The sequence below is a fragment of the Zalophus californianus genome, chromosome 3 (assembly GCF_009762305.2).
Source record: "Zalophus californianus isolate mZalCal1 chromosome 3, mZalCal1.pri.v2, whole genome shotgun sequence".
NCBI lineage: Eukaryota > Metazoa > Chordata > Mammalia > Carnivora > Otariidae > Zalophus > Zalophus californianus.
In genome coordinates, this window is record NC_045597.1 from 140,624,312 (window position 1) to 140,642,800 (window position 18,489).

Genomic DNA, 18,489 nt, shown 5'->3' on the forward strand with positions numbered 1-18,489 from the left:
ATTCCAGGTCCTTGGGGATGAGGGACGGAGATGATAGAAGGAAAGCAATGCATGTGGTTCTGTCCCCTCTGGCTTGTGTGTCCTCTCTCTCTCTCCTCTGTTATGTTGCTGCTGTTATTATTATTAGTCATCATTACAATTTTACCTTAAAACATTTGCTGGATTATTTGCATTCCTATAAAGTAGCTTAAATCCTTTACTGGAATAAGCTGCTTATAAATACAGACTTTTAATAGAAATATTTACATAAAATTATATTATTCACACCCATCTATAGTATTTATAAATACATAAATTAAAAAAATATATATATATTCATTCAAAAGTTAATGTATACATGTAGATTTCATTCCAGAGTCTGGGTTTAGTAGCTCTCAACAAATCATCTTTTGTCTTCATAAAGCCCTGAGATAAGAAATCCTTCCAGATATTCTTGCATATGGATCCCTGGGTGAGGAATGGATTCCACCTCCACCCCCCCATCATTAGAGATCAGAGTTTTGTATCTAGTGAGGTAGGAGTTGAGCAGAGCGGGGAGGGACGAACCACGATGGCAACACCAGAGTTGTGACTGGGCAAGCACACAGAACGTACAACCACACATACCAGCAACTTCTGAAGGGGTGAGACTACCATGAGGCCCAGACTTGGGCTGGAAATTTGGGAGTGTCAGGAATAATTTTTGTGTGTAAAGATGGAAGGTATCTGAGTTACACAAACAAGAGGGTGTTCACTATGAACCCAAATGAGCACTTCATGGGTGAGGAGACTGTGGCTGTGGTAGCACTTTCTAGGTAACGGGAACTGTGACTCCTTGGGGTCCGGTGGCAACTAGGCCATGGTGCCAGTGAGAGTGCTGCCTCTCATTGGTGAATGGCAGCTCGAGGTTTAACCCACGGATTCTACTCCCTTCTCAACGGGATGAAGATCCACTAGGGGGTGGTGAGGAGCTTCAATGTGGGTGTATAAGAGCTGTTCTGTGTGTGAAGTATAAGATGACAGGACGAAATAGAGTTTGTGGGACTAGTGTATAGTATGTCCTTTTCACAGTTGCAGAAACTAAAGTTTTTAAAGAAGCTAAAGCTGGCTGAGGCAACTCTGTGGAGGTCAAAATTTGAAGATGGTGGAAGAGTCATGACGTTTGCTGTTCAAAATTCCTGTCCTCTTTTCTTTCTTACAATCTATGGTGATTTCTCGGGAATAAACATATTACTGCAAGTAATAATGTGGTGATTATTGGTACTACTATAATTTTATTGATGGAGTTTTAAAATCTCATGTATCATCTCATTTAATTCTCACAACTGAGGTAGGTGACAGAGCTAGGATGTTCATGGTTCAATTAAGGGTAGAAAAGTTTTTGGTAAAGAAGTAATTTTATGTCTTTAAACCTTAAATCAAAGTGCTGCAGGTACTACGGTGTTACCTACTTATCCTTTCCCTTAGTTTTATCTTTCTACCAATATCTTGCTTGGTACACAGAATATTTTGAAGATTGCACATGTATTATATTATGCTGTTCTAGATGATGTCATATATTATGTGATATTTTTTCTGCCCTACTTAATAAGTATTTCACAGATATAAAAAGAATCTTTGATAATAGTTACAGAAGTTGGGGGAAACAAGAGGTCTTAGGTCAAAACAAGCTGGGATTCTGCAAATCAATCAACATGATACAATACATTAATAAAAGAAAGGACAAGAACCATATGATCCTCTCAATAGATGCAGAAAAAGCATTTGACAAAGTACAGCATCCTTTCTTGATTAAAACTCTTCACAGTGTAGGAATACAGGGAATATACCTCAGTATCATAAGAGCCATATACAAAAACCCCACAGTGAATACCATTCTCAATGCGGAAAAACTGAGAGCTTCCCCAAGGTCAGGAACATGGCATGGATGTTCAGCTTCACCACTGCCTTTCAACATAGTATTAGAAGTCTTAGCCTCAGCAATCAGACAACGAAAAGAAATAAACGCATCCGAATCGACAAAGAAGAAGTCAGCTTCTCACTCTTTGCAGATGACATGCTACTGTATTGTGGAAAACCCAAAAGACTCCTCCCCAAAATTGCTAGAACTCTTACAGGAATTCAGCAAAGTGATAGGATATAAAATCAATGCACAGAAATCAGTTGCATTTCTATACACTAACAATGAGACAGAAGAAAGAGAAATTAAGGAATTGATCCCATTTACAATTGCATCAAAAACCGTAAGATACCTAGGAATAAACCTAACCAAAGAGGTAAAGGATCTGTACTCAGAAAACTAGAGAACACTCATTAAAGAAATTGAGGAAGACACAAAGAAATGGAAAAACATTCCATGCTCCTGGATTGGAAGAATAAATATTGTTAAAATGTCTATGCTACCTAGAGCAATCTATACATTCAATGCAATCCCTACCAAAATACCATCAACCTTTTTCACAGAGCTGGAACAAATAATCCTAAAATTTATATGGAACCAGAGAAGACCCCAAATAGCCAAAGGAATGTTGAAAAAGAACATCAAAGCCGGTGGCATCACAATGCCAGTCTTTAAGCTCTATTACAAAGCTGTCATCATCAAGACAGTATGGTACTGGCACAAAAACAGACACATAGATCAATGGAACAGAATAGAGAGCCCAGAAATGGACCCTCGGCTCTATGGTCAACTAATCTTTGACAAAGCAGGAAAGAATATCCAGTAGAAAAAAAGACAGTCTCTTCAACAAATGGTGTTGGGAAAACTGGACAGCCACATGTAGAAGAATGAAACTGGACCATTTCTTTACACTGTATACAGAAATAGACTCAAAATGGATGAAAGACCTAAATGTGAGACAGGAATCCATCAAAATCCTAGAGGAGAACACAGACAGCAACCTCTGTGACCTCAGCCACAGCAACTTCTTGCTAGACATGTCTCCAAAGACAAGGGAAGCAAGGGCAAAAATGAACTATTGGGACTTCATCAAGATAAAAAGCTTTTTGCACAGCAAAGGAAACAGTTGACAAAACCAAAAGACAACCTACAGAATGGGAGAAGATATTTGCAAATGTCTTATCAGATAAAGGGCTAGTATCCAAAATCTATAAAGAACTTATCAAACTCAACACCCAAAGAACAAATAATCCAATCAAGAAATGGGCAGAAGACATGAACAGACCTTTCTCCAAAGAAAACATACAGATGGCCAACAGACACATGAAAAAATATTCAACAACCCTCGGCATCAGGGAAATACAAATCAAAACCACAATGAGATACCACCTCACACCAGTCAGAATGGCTAAAATTAACCACTCACGAAACGACAGATGTTGGCGGGGATGCGGAGAAAAGGGGAACCCTCCTACACCGTTGGTGGGCATGCAAGCTGGAGCAGCCATTCTGGAAAACAGTGTGGAGGTTCCTCAAAAAGTTGAAAGTAGAGCTACCCTAGGACCCAGCAATTGCACTACTAGGTATTTATCCCAAAGATACGAATGTAGTGATCCAAAGGGACACCTGCATCCCGATGTTTACAGCAGCAATGTCCACAATAGCCCAACTGTGGAAAGAACCGAGATGTCCATCGATAGATGAGTGGATAAAGAAGATGTGATATATATGTATCACACACACACACAGGAATACTACTCAGCCATCAACAAAAATAAAATCTTGCCATTTGCAACAACGTGGATGGAACCAGAGGGTATTATGCTAAGTGAAATAAATCAGTCAGAGAAAGACAAGTATCATATGATCTCACTCATATGTGGAATTTAAGAAACAAAACAGAGGATCATAGGGGAAGAGAGGAAAAAATAAAACAAGATGAAATCAGAGAGGGAGACAAACCATAAGAGTCTTAATCATAGGAAACAAACTGAGGGTTGCTGGAGGGAAGGTATGGGGTAACTGGGGGATGGACATTAAAGAAGGCATGTGATGTAATGAGCACTGGGTATTATATAAGACTGATGAGTCACTGACCTCTACCTCTGAAAGTATTAATATGTTATATGTTAATTAATTGAACTTAAATAATAAAAAATGCTATAGCTACTTGCAGCTAAAAAAATGATGGGTTTGGAGCAGAATACTTTTAAATCTTTAAGCTTCTGTTCTAATGTTGTAAGTAGAGTTTAACGTCTTAGTACTTTAAAAGAGCATTGTACCATTTGAGAAAAGAAACAAGCTGCAATCCAGGGAGAACTATTTTGGGACTTAGTCTGAGGGGAGATGCAGTTTAGGTCTGGGGAATAGGTCGGAGTTCTCGGTGGGAGGTGTACGTGTTTGTGGCGGGGGAGTTGGAGAATGACAGGAGCAGCTTCCCCCACCTGGGTCACATATCTTCACAGTGAAGGGTTCTTCTATGGTAAGAAAAGTTGTGAATTTCCAGACTACCTATACATATTCAAAATAAGTTCATAATGCATTTAATTTTAAATAAATGCTGACAAATTGTTTTTGTATCATCACTTTTAATAAACCTAGCACATAAAATCTATATCTAACTGTGCAACATATGGATGGTCTTCAAGGAATCTGTGAACTCCCCAAAATTGTATGCAAAATTGTGTGCATAGGTGCATTGTTCTAGAGAGGGTCTGTGGCTTTCATCAAATTCAAACACATGACTCTAAAATAATTAAAACCCAATGAATAGGTAATTAAAAATTGAGAAATTAGTCCCATAACAAGGACCTTTTTTCTCTCATAAAATTAGGGCTTTTAAGCATATGATTTGGGCATAAATACTGACTTACATCAAGAGCCACGGACTGCTTGGCCCAAGACTTCTTCACTTGATCATACATAATTGTGTTGTTGATGCCCAGGCCACAGAAGATGACAAAAGCCTAGGAAAGAGAAAGCCCACTAATTAAAAATTGCAATAACTCATTGGTATAATCTAATATGAAAGCAGGCAGTCATCAGAAATGGGTCTGAAAATATAATTTTATTGTACACAGAGGTAGGCCTTGGGGAAATATGCACATTAAAATTCTTAATTACTATTGTCATGTAACAACTTTGTAGCTCACATTGCACATGAGAAAAAATTATTAACATAATATCATGGTGAAGAAATGACTTTATAAATTTAAAGACATACTTACAGTCTTACCAAATGTGTTCTTAATTTATTTAGGTCGTGGACTGGTTTTAGTAATTCCATTCCATTAAACTAAAGCACCCTCTTTTAGTGGCTACGCTATAAAATATTTTGGTGAGGAAACCAAGTGAGCATACCCATGAGGTAAATGTTATTAAGAGGAAGGAAGATAGACCTAGAACCAGTTAGTAAAGAAGCTGTGAGGTATTCTCTCCTAGAGAAAAAATAATCATGGGGTTTTCATGTTGGTTACTGTTGGTGCAAAGTTTAGAAGGATGCCTGTTCAAGGCCAACATTTCCAGCTACAGGACATACTGGAATAAAGGGAGGCTTGAAAACACAAGAAAGGAGATGGCCGAACTTGCCGTGGAGCTGGCTGGCGGTCTGGCAACTACAGACATACTCTTGACAGATTTTGGCAAGCTGCAACCAGGAGACTATTGGTGACTCAGCCCTAGCCTTTGGTTCACAAATTTATTTTCTTACCTCAAAAAGTCGTTGATCTGCATCATCAAAAGCTTTCCCGTCAAGTCTATTTAACACTTGAGCCACTCCTGTGGGAAGAGTTTGGGTGACGTGGTCATTTTTAGCACTGGCCACTGTATTACTATAATATAATAAAGCCCAGCTGACTCAATACCTCCCTTAGGTAACTTCAGACCAGGTAATCTCTGGTCTTCCCACTGCCTGCTGTCGCCATGGGACAGATCTGAGGTACAGCGATGTGGTCTATCTTCAAGGATGTGATATCCAAACAGGGTCACAGTGAAGCCTGGAGTTCTACTGGGAGTCAGTCTGATTCCTTGAAAATGGTTTTCAGGAGAACTGTGCACAGTGACTCGGATATGTCTGACAAATATACACACTCATATACACATATATGCAATTAGATATACACTGAATATTAATAACTGTGTGTATATACATATGTGTGTCTACATATATTTATGTAATTTTTTATGTTTTCAATCCCGTGGAACACAGTGCTTGAGCAAGGCAGGATGACATCATGATTAAGAACATGGGCTCTGGTGTCACACTGTCTCAGGTCACATTTCAACGCCACCATCAGCTGTTACCTTGAACAAGTTACCTAACTTTTTTAGCACTGAAAATCCTCATCTGTAAAATGGGGATTAAAATGTTCACTATCTCAGAGGGTTATGAAGATGAAATGAGATAATGTTTGAATGTTTTAAAGCATATTGCTCCACATGGAGTGAACATTCAAGAAATGTGGGGGATTGTGGCACAGTTAACCTTCAAAGCAAGGTTAGATCTGCTGCCCTCTACCAATGGGGTACACACACTTCTAACAAACTTAATTCCTATGTACTTCCTCTTTCCAAAGTTCATTTCCAGCATTGTACCAGATGTTTTGGGGCAAGACTCTCAAAACATACAACTCTAACCAGAAAAACTGAACAATCTTGAAAAACATTCTCCTGTGTCCCCATTTGGTACAAACAAAAAATAGCTATAATTCTGAAGCATACCTGTGTTTTTTAAAACACCTACGTTCCCCCTAGGGAAGTAAGGCATCATATGCTAGAAGACACATATAATGACGTATATAATGAAACACAAATCTTTAGTGTGTAATAGGCAAACTGCAGTCTTAATCTGGAAAGAATAACAGATGTTTACTGTTACGAATGAAAGCTAGGACCGTATTTGAGATTGCCATTGGACATCAACAGATAGCACAGAAACAGTGTTTCTTATGCACTTTCTCTTCTCTTTAAACTTAAATATATTTAAAACTATACATTATGCAATTCAACACTTTGTACTAGGGGCTCGAATTCCCAACTCTTAGAACATTCTTTATGTTCATTAATGTACCAATATTTTTCTGCAAATTAAGTGAACTGATGAAAAAATTCTGTTACAGTTCAAGTCTTGATAATATTTATAGTATACTAAATCCTTTGATAAGTAGCAGTGTCTTACAGTTTAATGGACAATGTTGGAGGGAAGCAAAGAAAGGCAAATGCACTAGTTACCTTGTGTCTCTTAGAAAAAAAATCATGTTTTAATTATGTTTCAATAATTTTAACGCCTCCACTCTTTATGACTTCTCTACTTTACCCACTGACTTCTTTCTTGGGTTTGATACTTTCCTGACAGAGGTTCTGAGGGGAGGGAAAGGAGCAAAGGAGGGAGAAAAAACTTGGAAGCTGCTTTGGCACACAGTTCTGTTATTCTGGGTCAAGTATAACCTATTTCAGAATCATCCAGACAGAAAGATACATGCTCAGTATATGTCTAATAATGCATGTTCTTTTTCCTTTGCATGTACTCCATGTGTAAAAGCATAGATGGAAAATACAGATGTAGTGGGGAAATCTGTATAGGAGTTAGGAGGCCTGACTTGTAATCCCGATCCTGCTACTAACTTTCTGTGACTTTATTCTGGTCTTTGTGTGATTCCACCATCCCACCTCAATTTCCCCAAGGTAAAATAGGAGAGTTGTATTAGTTGATTTCTGAGATCCCCTCCAATTTCAAAATTATTGATCCTTAGTTAAAAGAATAAATCTTTGTTCATTGTTCTGGTTAATGTCAATTCATTAGGCGTCTGCACTTACGAAATTATATGAGAGAATGAAACATAGGTTGATGAGTCCTGGACATAAAGCGGGGAGCAGGTATCACTTCTTGGCCTTTTTGCTAAGATCAAGTGTAAAAGGGGGGTGCAGGTACAAAAGATATGGTGTATTTTAAAGTAAATCTGTCTTTCTTTATACAAGAAGTTTGCACTGGGGCACCTGGGTGGCACAGTTGGTTAAGCATCCAACTCCTGGTTTCGTCTCAGGTCACGATCTCAGGGCCATGAGACTGAGCCTTGCATTGGCTCCACGCTCAGCATGGAGTCTGTGTAAGTTTCTCTCTCCCTCTGCCCCTCACCTGCTCCCCCAAATGAAAAAAAAAAGAAAAAAGAAAAAGAACTTTAAACTATTTAGGTAATGTCTTACCAATTATTTGGTGGTTGCTATTCCAAATAGGGACGCAGAGAACAGATCTTATATGAAACCCCGATATCTGGTCAGCCTAGGATATAAGAAAGTAATTAATTAAAATTAAACATTATTTACCCATTTCTGACTTACAGCTTACCACTCTTCATAACAGACATTTAAAAATAGCTTTTAAAAAGACACATTATAATCTCTTTTTAAATGCATACACTCACCTGCCTCTTTTAATTTAAAAGCATCACAATAGACATCCTAAGGAGATCAAACCCCAACCAAATATGAATCAACCAAAAGACCCCACACCAATGCTACCTCCCGCAATCCCTGTAGCCACGGAAAGCTGGATGTAAAACTCTCTCTTTTTTTTTTTTTTAAGATTTTATTTACTTATTAGAGAGCGAGGAAGAGAGAAACAGCATGAGAGGGGAGAGAGTCAGAGGGAGAAGCAGGCTCCCCACTGAGCTGGGAGCCTGATGTGGGACTCGATCCCAGGACTCTGGGATCATGACCTGAGCCGAAGGCAGTCGCTTAACCGACTGAGCCACTCAGGCGCCCTGGATGTAAAACTCTTGATCGTGATCATACCACCAGACAAAAATTCTAGCAACAGTTTCTGCTCTGAGTATTTAAAACATTTTAATTAAACTAGTGGTCAATATTTCTCTTTGTTTGGGCTCATCTGTTAGTAAAAATGTTTTGAGCCTATAATGCTGCCATATGCATATATACTTTTAATACTCTTTCTCTCTCTTTATATATATACATATATATATTTATACATATATTTTTAATTTTATTATGTTATGTTAGTCACCATACAATACATTATTAGTTTTTGATATAGTCATCCATGATTCATTGTTTTTGTATAACACCCAGTGCTCCATGCAGTACGTGCCCTCCTTAATACCCATCACTGGGCTAACCCATCCCCCACCCCCCCTCCCCTCTAAAACCCTGTTTGTTTCTCAGAGTCCATAGTCTCTCATGGTTCATCTCTCACTCCCATTTCCCCCCCTTCATTTTTCTCTTCCTTCTCCTAATGTCCTCCATTGCTATTCCTTATGTTCCACAAATAAGTGAAACCATATGATAACTGAGTTTCTCTGCTTGACTTATTTCACTTAGCAGAATCTCCTCCAGTCCCATCCATGCTGATGTAAAAGTTGGGTATTCATCCTTTCTGATGGCTGAGTAGTATTCCATTGTATATATGGACCACATCTTCTTTAACCATTCATCTGCTGAAGGGCATCTTATCTCTTTCCACAGTTTGGCTATTGCGGACATTGCTGCTATGAACATTGGGGTGCATATGGTCCTTCTTTTCACTACATCTATGTCTTTGGGGTAAATACCCAGGAGTGCAATTGCTGGGTCATAGGGTAGCTCTATTTTTAAATTTTTGAGGAACCTCCACACTGTTTTCCAAAGTGGCTGTACCAACTTGCATTCCCACCAACAAATGTTGGAAAGGTTGTGGAGAAAGGGGAACCCTCTTACATATATATTTCTTAAGAGATTGAGCACACATGAATGTGGGTATGGGGGTGGGGAGAAGGAGAGAGAATCTTAAACAGGCTCCATGCCCAGTGGGGCTCAATCTCACGACCCTGAGGTCATGACCTGAGCCAAAATCAAGAGTCAGACGCTTAACCAACTGAGCCACCTAGGTGCCCCAGTACTCTATATTTTTAACATTACTAATTTACTATATATATTATAAAATCATATACAAAAAATTGAAGTTGCAAAAATATATGATAAATGTAGAGGTTCAGAGATCTTCTTTCTATACTCTAGCAGACTGTCGGATGACATATTTAAGATAGGAAGATATAATTACTAGGATCAAAAACCATCATTCAGTAATAAGCTCCACTTAATATTAAAACCAATGGTCCATATCTAACTGTTAGATAAGAGCTACTAAAGACTGATAGGGTGTTGGTGAGTTCATATGACCTTGATGTCTCGTGAGAAAGGTCAACCTGTCACCCCAATACTATAGGGGAAAAAAAAAGACATCAAGGTTTTAGATCATGGTTATTGGGGAAATAAAGGTACTCTTTTTCTACAATGTTCATTGTAGAAATTAAGTGCTACATATTTTAAAAACATTTGAAATTGGAAGTTCATTTACACACCTAAATTTTATGTTTAGATTGTTTTGGTTTTCCTCTGAGAAATTAATTTCCCAGGTATCTTCTATTCTTGATACCAGCATGTTCATTTCTTTTTTTAAAGTATTTGTTTGGTTTTGCTCAAGAAATCTTTCCCTACTCCTAGCTCATGAAGATATTTTCCAAATCTTTTCCTAGAATCTTTGCTGTTTTAGCTTTCACGTCTAGATTTGCAAACTGAAAGTGATTTTCGAGAATAGTGTGAGCTAAGAGTCAAGACTCTTCTAACGTATATTTATTTACCACCTCCTATGCACCAGACACATGGCTGGGTTTGGAGGATATAAAAAAAAATGAATTTAAACAGTTGTGTGAGGAGCTCACAGTGTAGTAAAAATAGAAATAGTTAAGATAAAATAAGTGTCCAAGTAAAGCAATTTCAAAATACTATAGAAAAGCCAGCAACCCTTTTTAGAGAAATGAAGAGTAGCTTTAGATCCTTATAAGTGGGTCTTCAAGGACAGTGATGGCGCTGATGATGCTGAGCTAACGTTTCCTGGATGTTCAGTTCCTGTCAGGCACTGGGTTCAGCACCTTCACACACATTATCTCGTATACTTATTAAAACAACCCTGCAGGTAGGTCCTGTTCACTCCCTCCCTCTCAGATAAGAGATTAACTGCCTTGAGAGTGGAGAGACTGGTTCAAAGGAAGTCAGGCAATAACAAACACATCCATCAAAGTTATCTTCCGAAAGAAACAAAGTGGTTTTTCTTTCTCTCCCTCCGGCTGCAGTCTGACTTAACAGCAATGCTAGTGAGCAGGCAGAGGAGGAGGTGGGTTGTACAGAGGTCTGGGAGGCATCAGCCACAGACTCGGGCTAGCCAGAGCAGCGCTAGAATGTCTAGGTCTGTTTTGTTCTGCTGAGGGTCATACCCAGCGGTCGGTAGTAGGAGGTACGGTTGCCTCTGCCAACTCTGGGACAGCCGTAGTCCCACGCTACCTGTCTTAGGAGATCTGCAGCAGCTGAGGAACGAGGTCGCAGTGCAAGAAGACAAGGACATGCAGTGAGTGAAAGAAACAAGGAGAGAGACAGCTTGAGAGGCTGGTGGTGCAGAAAAACAAACCTTAGCCTGTTTATTAGTGAAATAAGAGAGAATTTTGTTTACCAAAAATTATTACAGTTCCCCCAAAGAAGTTTCTATTCTGGGGAGGTTCTCTCATCCCTGCCGAGGATAACATGGAAATTTCAGGGTTGAGGAAGAGTGGCTGGAGTTTGCTGATGTGGGGAACACAGGAAGTCTGAGCGAAATGATTCCGAGTTCAAGTTCCAGTTGGGAAGGTGGTGGAGAGAAGGAGCGGCTGAGGCACTCACCTCGGAGTCATCAGCCTCTGGTTTGGACTAAGTGAGTAAAATCATCAAGGAAGAACTTGTGCAAGGAAAAGACGAAAAGGATGAAAACTGAACCTGAGGGGACAGGGTATTTTGGGCAGAATGAAGAAGGTGGGGTCAGTGCCGAGGATGGAAAAGAACTCCAAAGCTCATAACCTCAAGGCTTTGTAGCATTTCTATTGCATGAATACACTGCTACAACCTTTCCAGAAACAGATTTATTGATGTGTATCCAGAGTGTAAAAAGTATAAATACCCTTTGACCCATCAGCTCCTGTGTCTAGAAATTTATCCTATGGTGGTTATTATAGCTCTACACAAAAGTTTACATAGAAAGGTGTAAACCGTAGGATTCCTAATGATAATGCTATTTTAGAAATAACCTGAATACTCAACTGGAGGGAGTTGGTTAAGTAAAGCCTAGCACATCTATATAATGGAATATTATCCATCTAATTTAAATCATGCTATAGAAGAATATTTGTTAAACGTGGAAAATTTTAATATTAAGTGATAACTGTGTGTGTCTGTAGGTATACAAACACTTATCATATACATTGGAAAATCCTGGAAATATAACCACAATAGTCCCCTCTGAATTTTTTGCCTATGGGAGTTTCTGTTTCTTTACTTTTTAAATAGACTTTACTCTTTTAGAACAGTTTCAAGTTCACAGCAAAATGAGTGCAAGTACAGAGAGTTCCCATCCCTTGCCCCACACATGCACCTCAGCCTCCCCAACTATCAACATCACTCACTGGCGTGGTACATTTGTTACAACTGATGAACCCACACTGATACATCATTATCATCCAAAGTCCCCAGTTTACATTAGGGTTCTCTCTTGATGCTGTACATTTCACAGGTTTTGACAACTGCATAATGACCTGTAGCCACCATTATGGTATCATACAGAATAGTTTCACTGTCCCTCAAATCCTCTCTGTTCCTCCTGTTCATCCCTCCATCCCTGCTCAGCTCTGGCCACCACTTTTCTCCCTCTTCCCCCCGGCCCCGCTTGACTGAGATACAACTGACAAAATTAGAACATGATTAATGTGTAATTCATGATGATTTAATACATGTATACATTGTGAAAAAATTCTGCCTATGGGAGTTTTTAAATCACTGTTTCTGCTTTCTAAATTTTGGATAATGAATTACTTGTAGACATGGGGGAAAGTTATTTTCTAAATAGAACTAAAGTGGAACAATAGTGTCAAATTTTGCAGAATAGTGAAATAGGATAAGCACCAAAAATGGGTGATTAAATTTAGCAGCACAGAAGGATAACTGAAGACAAAGACAGGCAAGGCAAGAAGGGATGGGATAAGAAACAGAAGTCAAGTGTTTAGTTCTGAAGGAGAGGAAGACCATACTGAGAGAGCGGAGATGCACTGGTCCAATGCTGGAGGCTTGCGTGGGCTGAGCACAAGAGGAGAGGAGGGGCAAAAGAGAATGCTGAGAATGTCTTTAAATCATTCCCACTGCAGATGAGGGAAGGAAGTGAAACTGGCACCAACTGGCGATGAGAATAGGGAAGAGAGAGTGGTAGTGATCAGCATGCTTGATGAGCCCAGCACGATGGGAGATGGGGAGTAAGAAGGACAGCAGAGTATGATGAGAGTGAATTTTTTGATTTTAAGATCATTAAGGCAATCTTCCCACACTCCCCACCCCCCCCCCACAAGACTTGTCTATCTGTGACAATGCTGTTGTTTCTGGAAAGTTAAACAAATCCAGGTTCGTTAATATGACCATATGAAACATCAAGGGAGGGGGGCATATATCAGGGGTGAAGGAGAAGAGATGAAGCCCATCAGTGGAAGCACAAGACACCTGAAGAATGAATCCCAAACAGGGATGAAGAGGAATAACAAAGTAGGAAGGAAAGAATCATCTCTGTTCATCACATAACCCCAGGTCTTCAGATCGTATCAGTCAACGGAGCTCAAAAATATCTTTGGTCTTTTGACCCCGACCAACTCACCAAAACTCTCTCTGTCTCAATTTTGTTATTGACATTTATCTCGTGTGCACCAGAATGTTAACACTGGCTGTCTCCAGATTTTAGCATTATAGTCAAGTCTCATCTTTTTCCCTTTGTGCTTTTTCTTATTTTCCAAGTTGTTTTGTAAGAATATTTGTGAAAGGGTTTCAAAATTTGTAAGGTGTTTTGCAAATGTAAATATTACTAATATTGAGAGGAATACCTGCCCCCAAATATCTGCCCCACTGTTCCACAGGGTTCCCGCTCAATCATTCTCAGTTTAAAACTCACATCGTTAGAGTCCCAAATGTTAGACCATGTGAGACCAAGCAGCCTTTCTAGAAGGCTACAGTTTATTAAAATAAACATATTATCGGAAAGTGCCTACTTCTTCCTAATTAAAGATGTGTATACCTAAAAATTTTGTCTGGTGTCTGTCTTCACTGGGGCTTCCCGGTAAATGGATCTACTTGGAGCCATCAAAATACACTTGTCATATTCTCCAGCCTCTCAAAGATGGTCACTGGAAATGTTAAGTGAATTGGTGGTACTATAACACTATTCTTTATACTCAATGTGTTTCCTTTCCCTACAAAGATACGTACAATTTTAGCAATTATTTATTTATATATTCATATATTTATTTATTTTTAAAAGATTTTATTTATTTATTTTAGAGAGAGAGAGAGTGAGTGAGAGAAAGAGAGAGAGTGCATGAGCAGGGGGACGGGTAGGGGTAAAGGAAGAGAGGTAAAGGGAGAAGCAGACTCCCCGATGAGAGCGGAGCCTGACGAGGGGCTCCATCCCAGGACCCAGGGTCATGACTCGAGCCAAAGGCAGATGCTTAACTGACTGAGCCGCCCAGGCACCCCAGCAATGATTTAAAGCAATACTTTATCTCCCAAATGTCAATCCACCAGAGAGAAATTCTGGTACTAGGACAAGCTGAGGGTGGAGAACTTCTGACATCAGTCCCTTGATTTTTCTGAAGCAGTAGAGAGGCAGTTTCTTTTTGCCTACCTCACCTACACATAGGATCGGTCCTAATGGCTTCTGGAACATACCTATCAATGATTCCTTAAATTTCTGACAAAAGTATTCCTAGAAAAATAACTGACCTTTGGGCTTACAACTGAGGTATTTTCTTTACCACCTACGCAGCAAAGTCTGTTCCACTAGAACCATGGGACCCCTTTCTGTCTTCACTCCCCACAGCTACCCCATTCTATACCTTATTCAAGTCTTATTAACCCTCCTAACCTTCCTCATCTTCCTGGTCATCTGGAATTGTTATATCCACTGTTCAGTCTTCAAACCCTACTCCCTGGAAGGTATCTCAAACTGGCTTACACTAAGTATCAGCGACTGAGAGATTACTGGTAAGCAAATGCTTTTCAGCAGATTCACGGAGCTCTATCTCTTAATGGTTTCAATTTTGCACATTTCGTTTGTAACGGCAGCATAGCTGATAGACCAGAAGACATTATAGGAAATAGATAATGAATTGTCCTGCTGGGCTAGCACTCAGCATCCCAGACTACGGGAGTGCTTGGCTGTGAGGCTCTGACAGGTGAAATGGGCTTTAATGCTTTAAGTCAAAGGAGCCCCCATTAACCTTAAGTGTTACATGACAAGGGCAAGAACTATTGAGTTGTCTTCAACAGGCTTTAGTAATAAAAAAAAAAATCAGAGAAAGAATTTCAGATGGAAAAACTGCATAGGATTGAAGCGTGATGGATTTAGGGTCATGACACCTTATATTTAACTGTGTAACTCTGGGCATCAGCTACCCATGGCAGAGGAGATCTGGGTACTGATGGGTTTCCCACTGCTCCTAAATTTGTAACAAATACATACACCACCAAACCATCCGTGCATAAGGCCTGCCCTACTTTTTAGTTATTTTCTGCCATCCCCCCCCCACCTTCCCGAACCTTTCTTATTTAAATGTTCGGTCCAATTGTTCATTCCTGCTGCAGACAGAGGACAAACTCTGCACATAATGGCTCTGAAAATTCTCTCCATAACTATACAAATGGGGGGAAATACTAAATTAAGCAACAGAATATTATACCTTATAATGACTAAATAATGTCTTGTGCATTAGTATGTTTGTTTTAAGGTATTCTTTTGAATCTAGTCTGAAAAGAAGGGCAGAAAGCTTCACAGATAAGGCACTAGAGTGTAACTAATTATTGGCAGTTGAATTCACAAGCACAATTCCAGCTAAAAGCAAGACCAGAATAACTGTTTCAGAGTGACTGTATTTGTAAACAGAGTATGCACTCCAAGAAATCACCTAATACAGCAGCAGCTCATCTGCAAAGACACTTTATGTACATGCTGTGGGGACAGTCTCAGGCAAAGAAAGATCTTAGGATAAAATCCATGCAGCACTCTACGCTGGCTAGGGCAATAGAAAATAACCATCTGAATTCCCCAAAGATACGGCAAGGCAAGTTAATGCACTTAGATCTTGCATTATTTCAGTTCTGGTTCTGAGTAATAATTTATAGCTTTTAGAGGGCTCACCATAGCCTGGCAAAATATAATTTCACATAAGATATAAAGGGTCTAAAATTTTAAAATATCTTTATAATTTTGCCTGATTATGAAAATAATACAAATACTTGTGAAATTTTTAAGTAAAAATAAAATCAAAATCTCTAATCTTTCCATCTCTAAACATGGCAACTATTAACAGCTTAGTGTAAGTTCTTTTTATCTTTTCTTACAAATATATAATATGCTCATGCATCAATTTATGATATATTCAACAATATATATGTTCATAAATAACATAGATAAAATAACCAACAACGTTGAACAATAATGACTATTAAGTACTAAACATTGTTCCAGTTGTTGGGGAGAATCAGTGAGCAAAACAGACAAAATCCTCACCTTCATTGAGCTTACATTCTAGTGAGAGAAGACAGATGGCAAAAAATTTTTAAAAAATACAGAAATAGATTACATGTTGGAAGGTCTTAGGAATTACAGAGAAAAAATAAAGCAGGATAAAGGGGATTTAATATCAAAGTTGTTAGGCGTTACTATCAGGTAACATTTGAAAGATGACTTTAAAGAAGTGAGGATTTGAACCACACAGATATAGGGGGAAAAGTATTTCGGCTGAGGGAATAGCCAGTGGAAAGGCCCTGAGGTAGGTGTGTAAGCAGTATATTCTAGGAATAACAAAAAGTCCAGCGTGGCTGGAAAAGTAGGAGTCAGGGCTGGGGCCAGATGATGAGGTGCCAGATTGTGTAGGATATTGGAAAGCTCTGAAAGAATTGTGAATTTGGCTTTTATTCTAGTGATGACATAAGGAGACCTTGAAGAGTTTGTGAGCAGAGTTGTGATAGGATATGATTAAAATTTAAAAGCTTCTGGCTATAGAGCATAGAGGGGCAGAGATTAAGAGGTTATGACCATGAAACAGTCCAGAGATGAGGGTGGCTTAGACCTGGGTAGTAGCAGTTGAGTGGTGAAAAGTGGTCAGGTTCTGAGTAAATTTTGCAGGTAGAGCCAACTAGACTTCCTGATGAGTTAGATGTGCAACATGAGAGAATGATGCCTACAAAATTTTTGTCATAAGCATCAGGAAGGATTGAGTTGCCTTAGTAGAGAGAGGGAAACAGATAGAGAGAGGAGTAGGCTTGGGAGAAAAAAGATCGTGAGCTCTGTTTTGGACATGTTAGGTTTGAGGGGTCTATTAGAAAAATATGTGTATATATGTACATTTATCATTCTATACATACTTCTATACTTTATTCTATACATACTTCTTTGTGGGTTTTTTTTCTCGTGACATTTTTCCATAGCAGGACATATGGAAGGGATATTTTTTGTGGTCATTTTTATAGTGTGGTAGGCAGAATTCTAAAGATGGCCTCTAAGATTCCCACCTGCCACCCTCTACTTTGTACGAGTCTGGTAGAATCCTCTCCCCTTGAGTGTGGGCAGGACTTGTAAATATGAAAGGTTCATCACTTCCTTGATTAGGTTATGTTATGTGGCAGAGGTGATGGGATAGCCACTCTTGTGATCATGTAAGTCACTCCCGACATCATGTAAGCCTCTGTCACAGCCAACTGGGTGAGATTCTCCTGTTGGCTTTGAGCAACTGAGCTGCCATGTTGTGAGAGGACCATATGGCTAGTACCTAAGGGCAATCTCTAAGAGCTGAGAGAGACCTTTTAGCAGCAGCCATTAAGAAAAGGGAAAGCTCAGTCTACAACTGCAAGGAACTCAATTCTGTCATCACCCGAATAAGCTTTGAAAAGTGCCAAAATCCTCATGAGAATGCCACCTGGCCAACACCTTGATTTTAGCCTGTGTGACACTGGAGTTATACCATGCCCAGATTTCTGACCTACAGAAACTGTGAGATAAGAAGTGAGTGTTTGTCTTAAGCTGCTGAATTTGTGGTGTCTTGTTAGGCAGCGATAGAAAATTAATACACATGGTGTTCTGTCAGTGTCTTCAGGAGCTGAGGATGGGCACCCTCTTCCCAAGGAGCAAATGGTGGGTAAAACTACAAAACCTACCACCTATATGATAACCTGTGAACATGAGTGTTTCTTGAGCCACTATAAATAAATATAATCAGGTATATCTTTTCTGTCTTCCATCCTTTTCATGGAGGATGTAACAGAGTCTTGTAACAGAATAAACATAGAGCGATCTTCATAAGGTTGTTGAATTTAAAGCTCAGAAATTTAGTTCTGGCTCTGTGAGTATCTTATATAACCATTCTGTCATAATTTTCCACCCATAAACCAAGGAGTTTTGGCCTTAAAACCATGCAGGAGATCAAGCCCAGCAGGTGCCGCTCCTCAGAGTCAACTCAAACAGGCAGACAGAAGGTAAGTAATCACAGTGGCTGCCCTCTAAGTTG

General features: G+C 39.3%; 1 protein-coding gene across 1 annotated transcript in view; it reads right to left on the reverse strand.

The window, feature by feature from the left end:
• Positions 1-18,489, reverse strand: part of PDE11A (phosphodiesterase 11A) — a 387,294-nt gene that overhangs the window by 175,482 nt on the left and 193,323 nt on the right. Inside the window, exons 7-9 of the mRNA XM_027589688.1 lie at positions 8,081-8,156; positions 5,589-5,656; positions 4,753-4,845 (exon numbers count right to left, since the gene is read on the reverse strand). Of these exons, the coding sequence (XP_027445489.1) occupies positions 4,753-4,845; positions 5,589-5,656; positions 8,081-8,156 (237 nt within the window). The remainder of the gene's footprint in view (positions 1-4,752; positions 4,846-5,588; positions 5,657-8,080; positions 8,157-18,489) is intronic.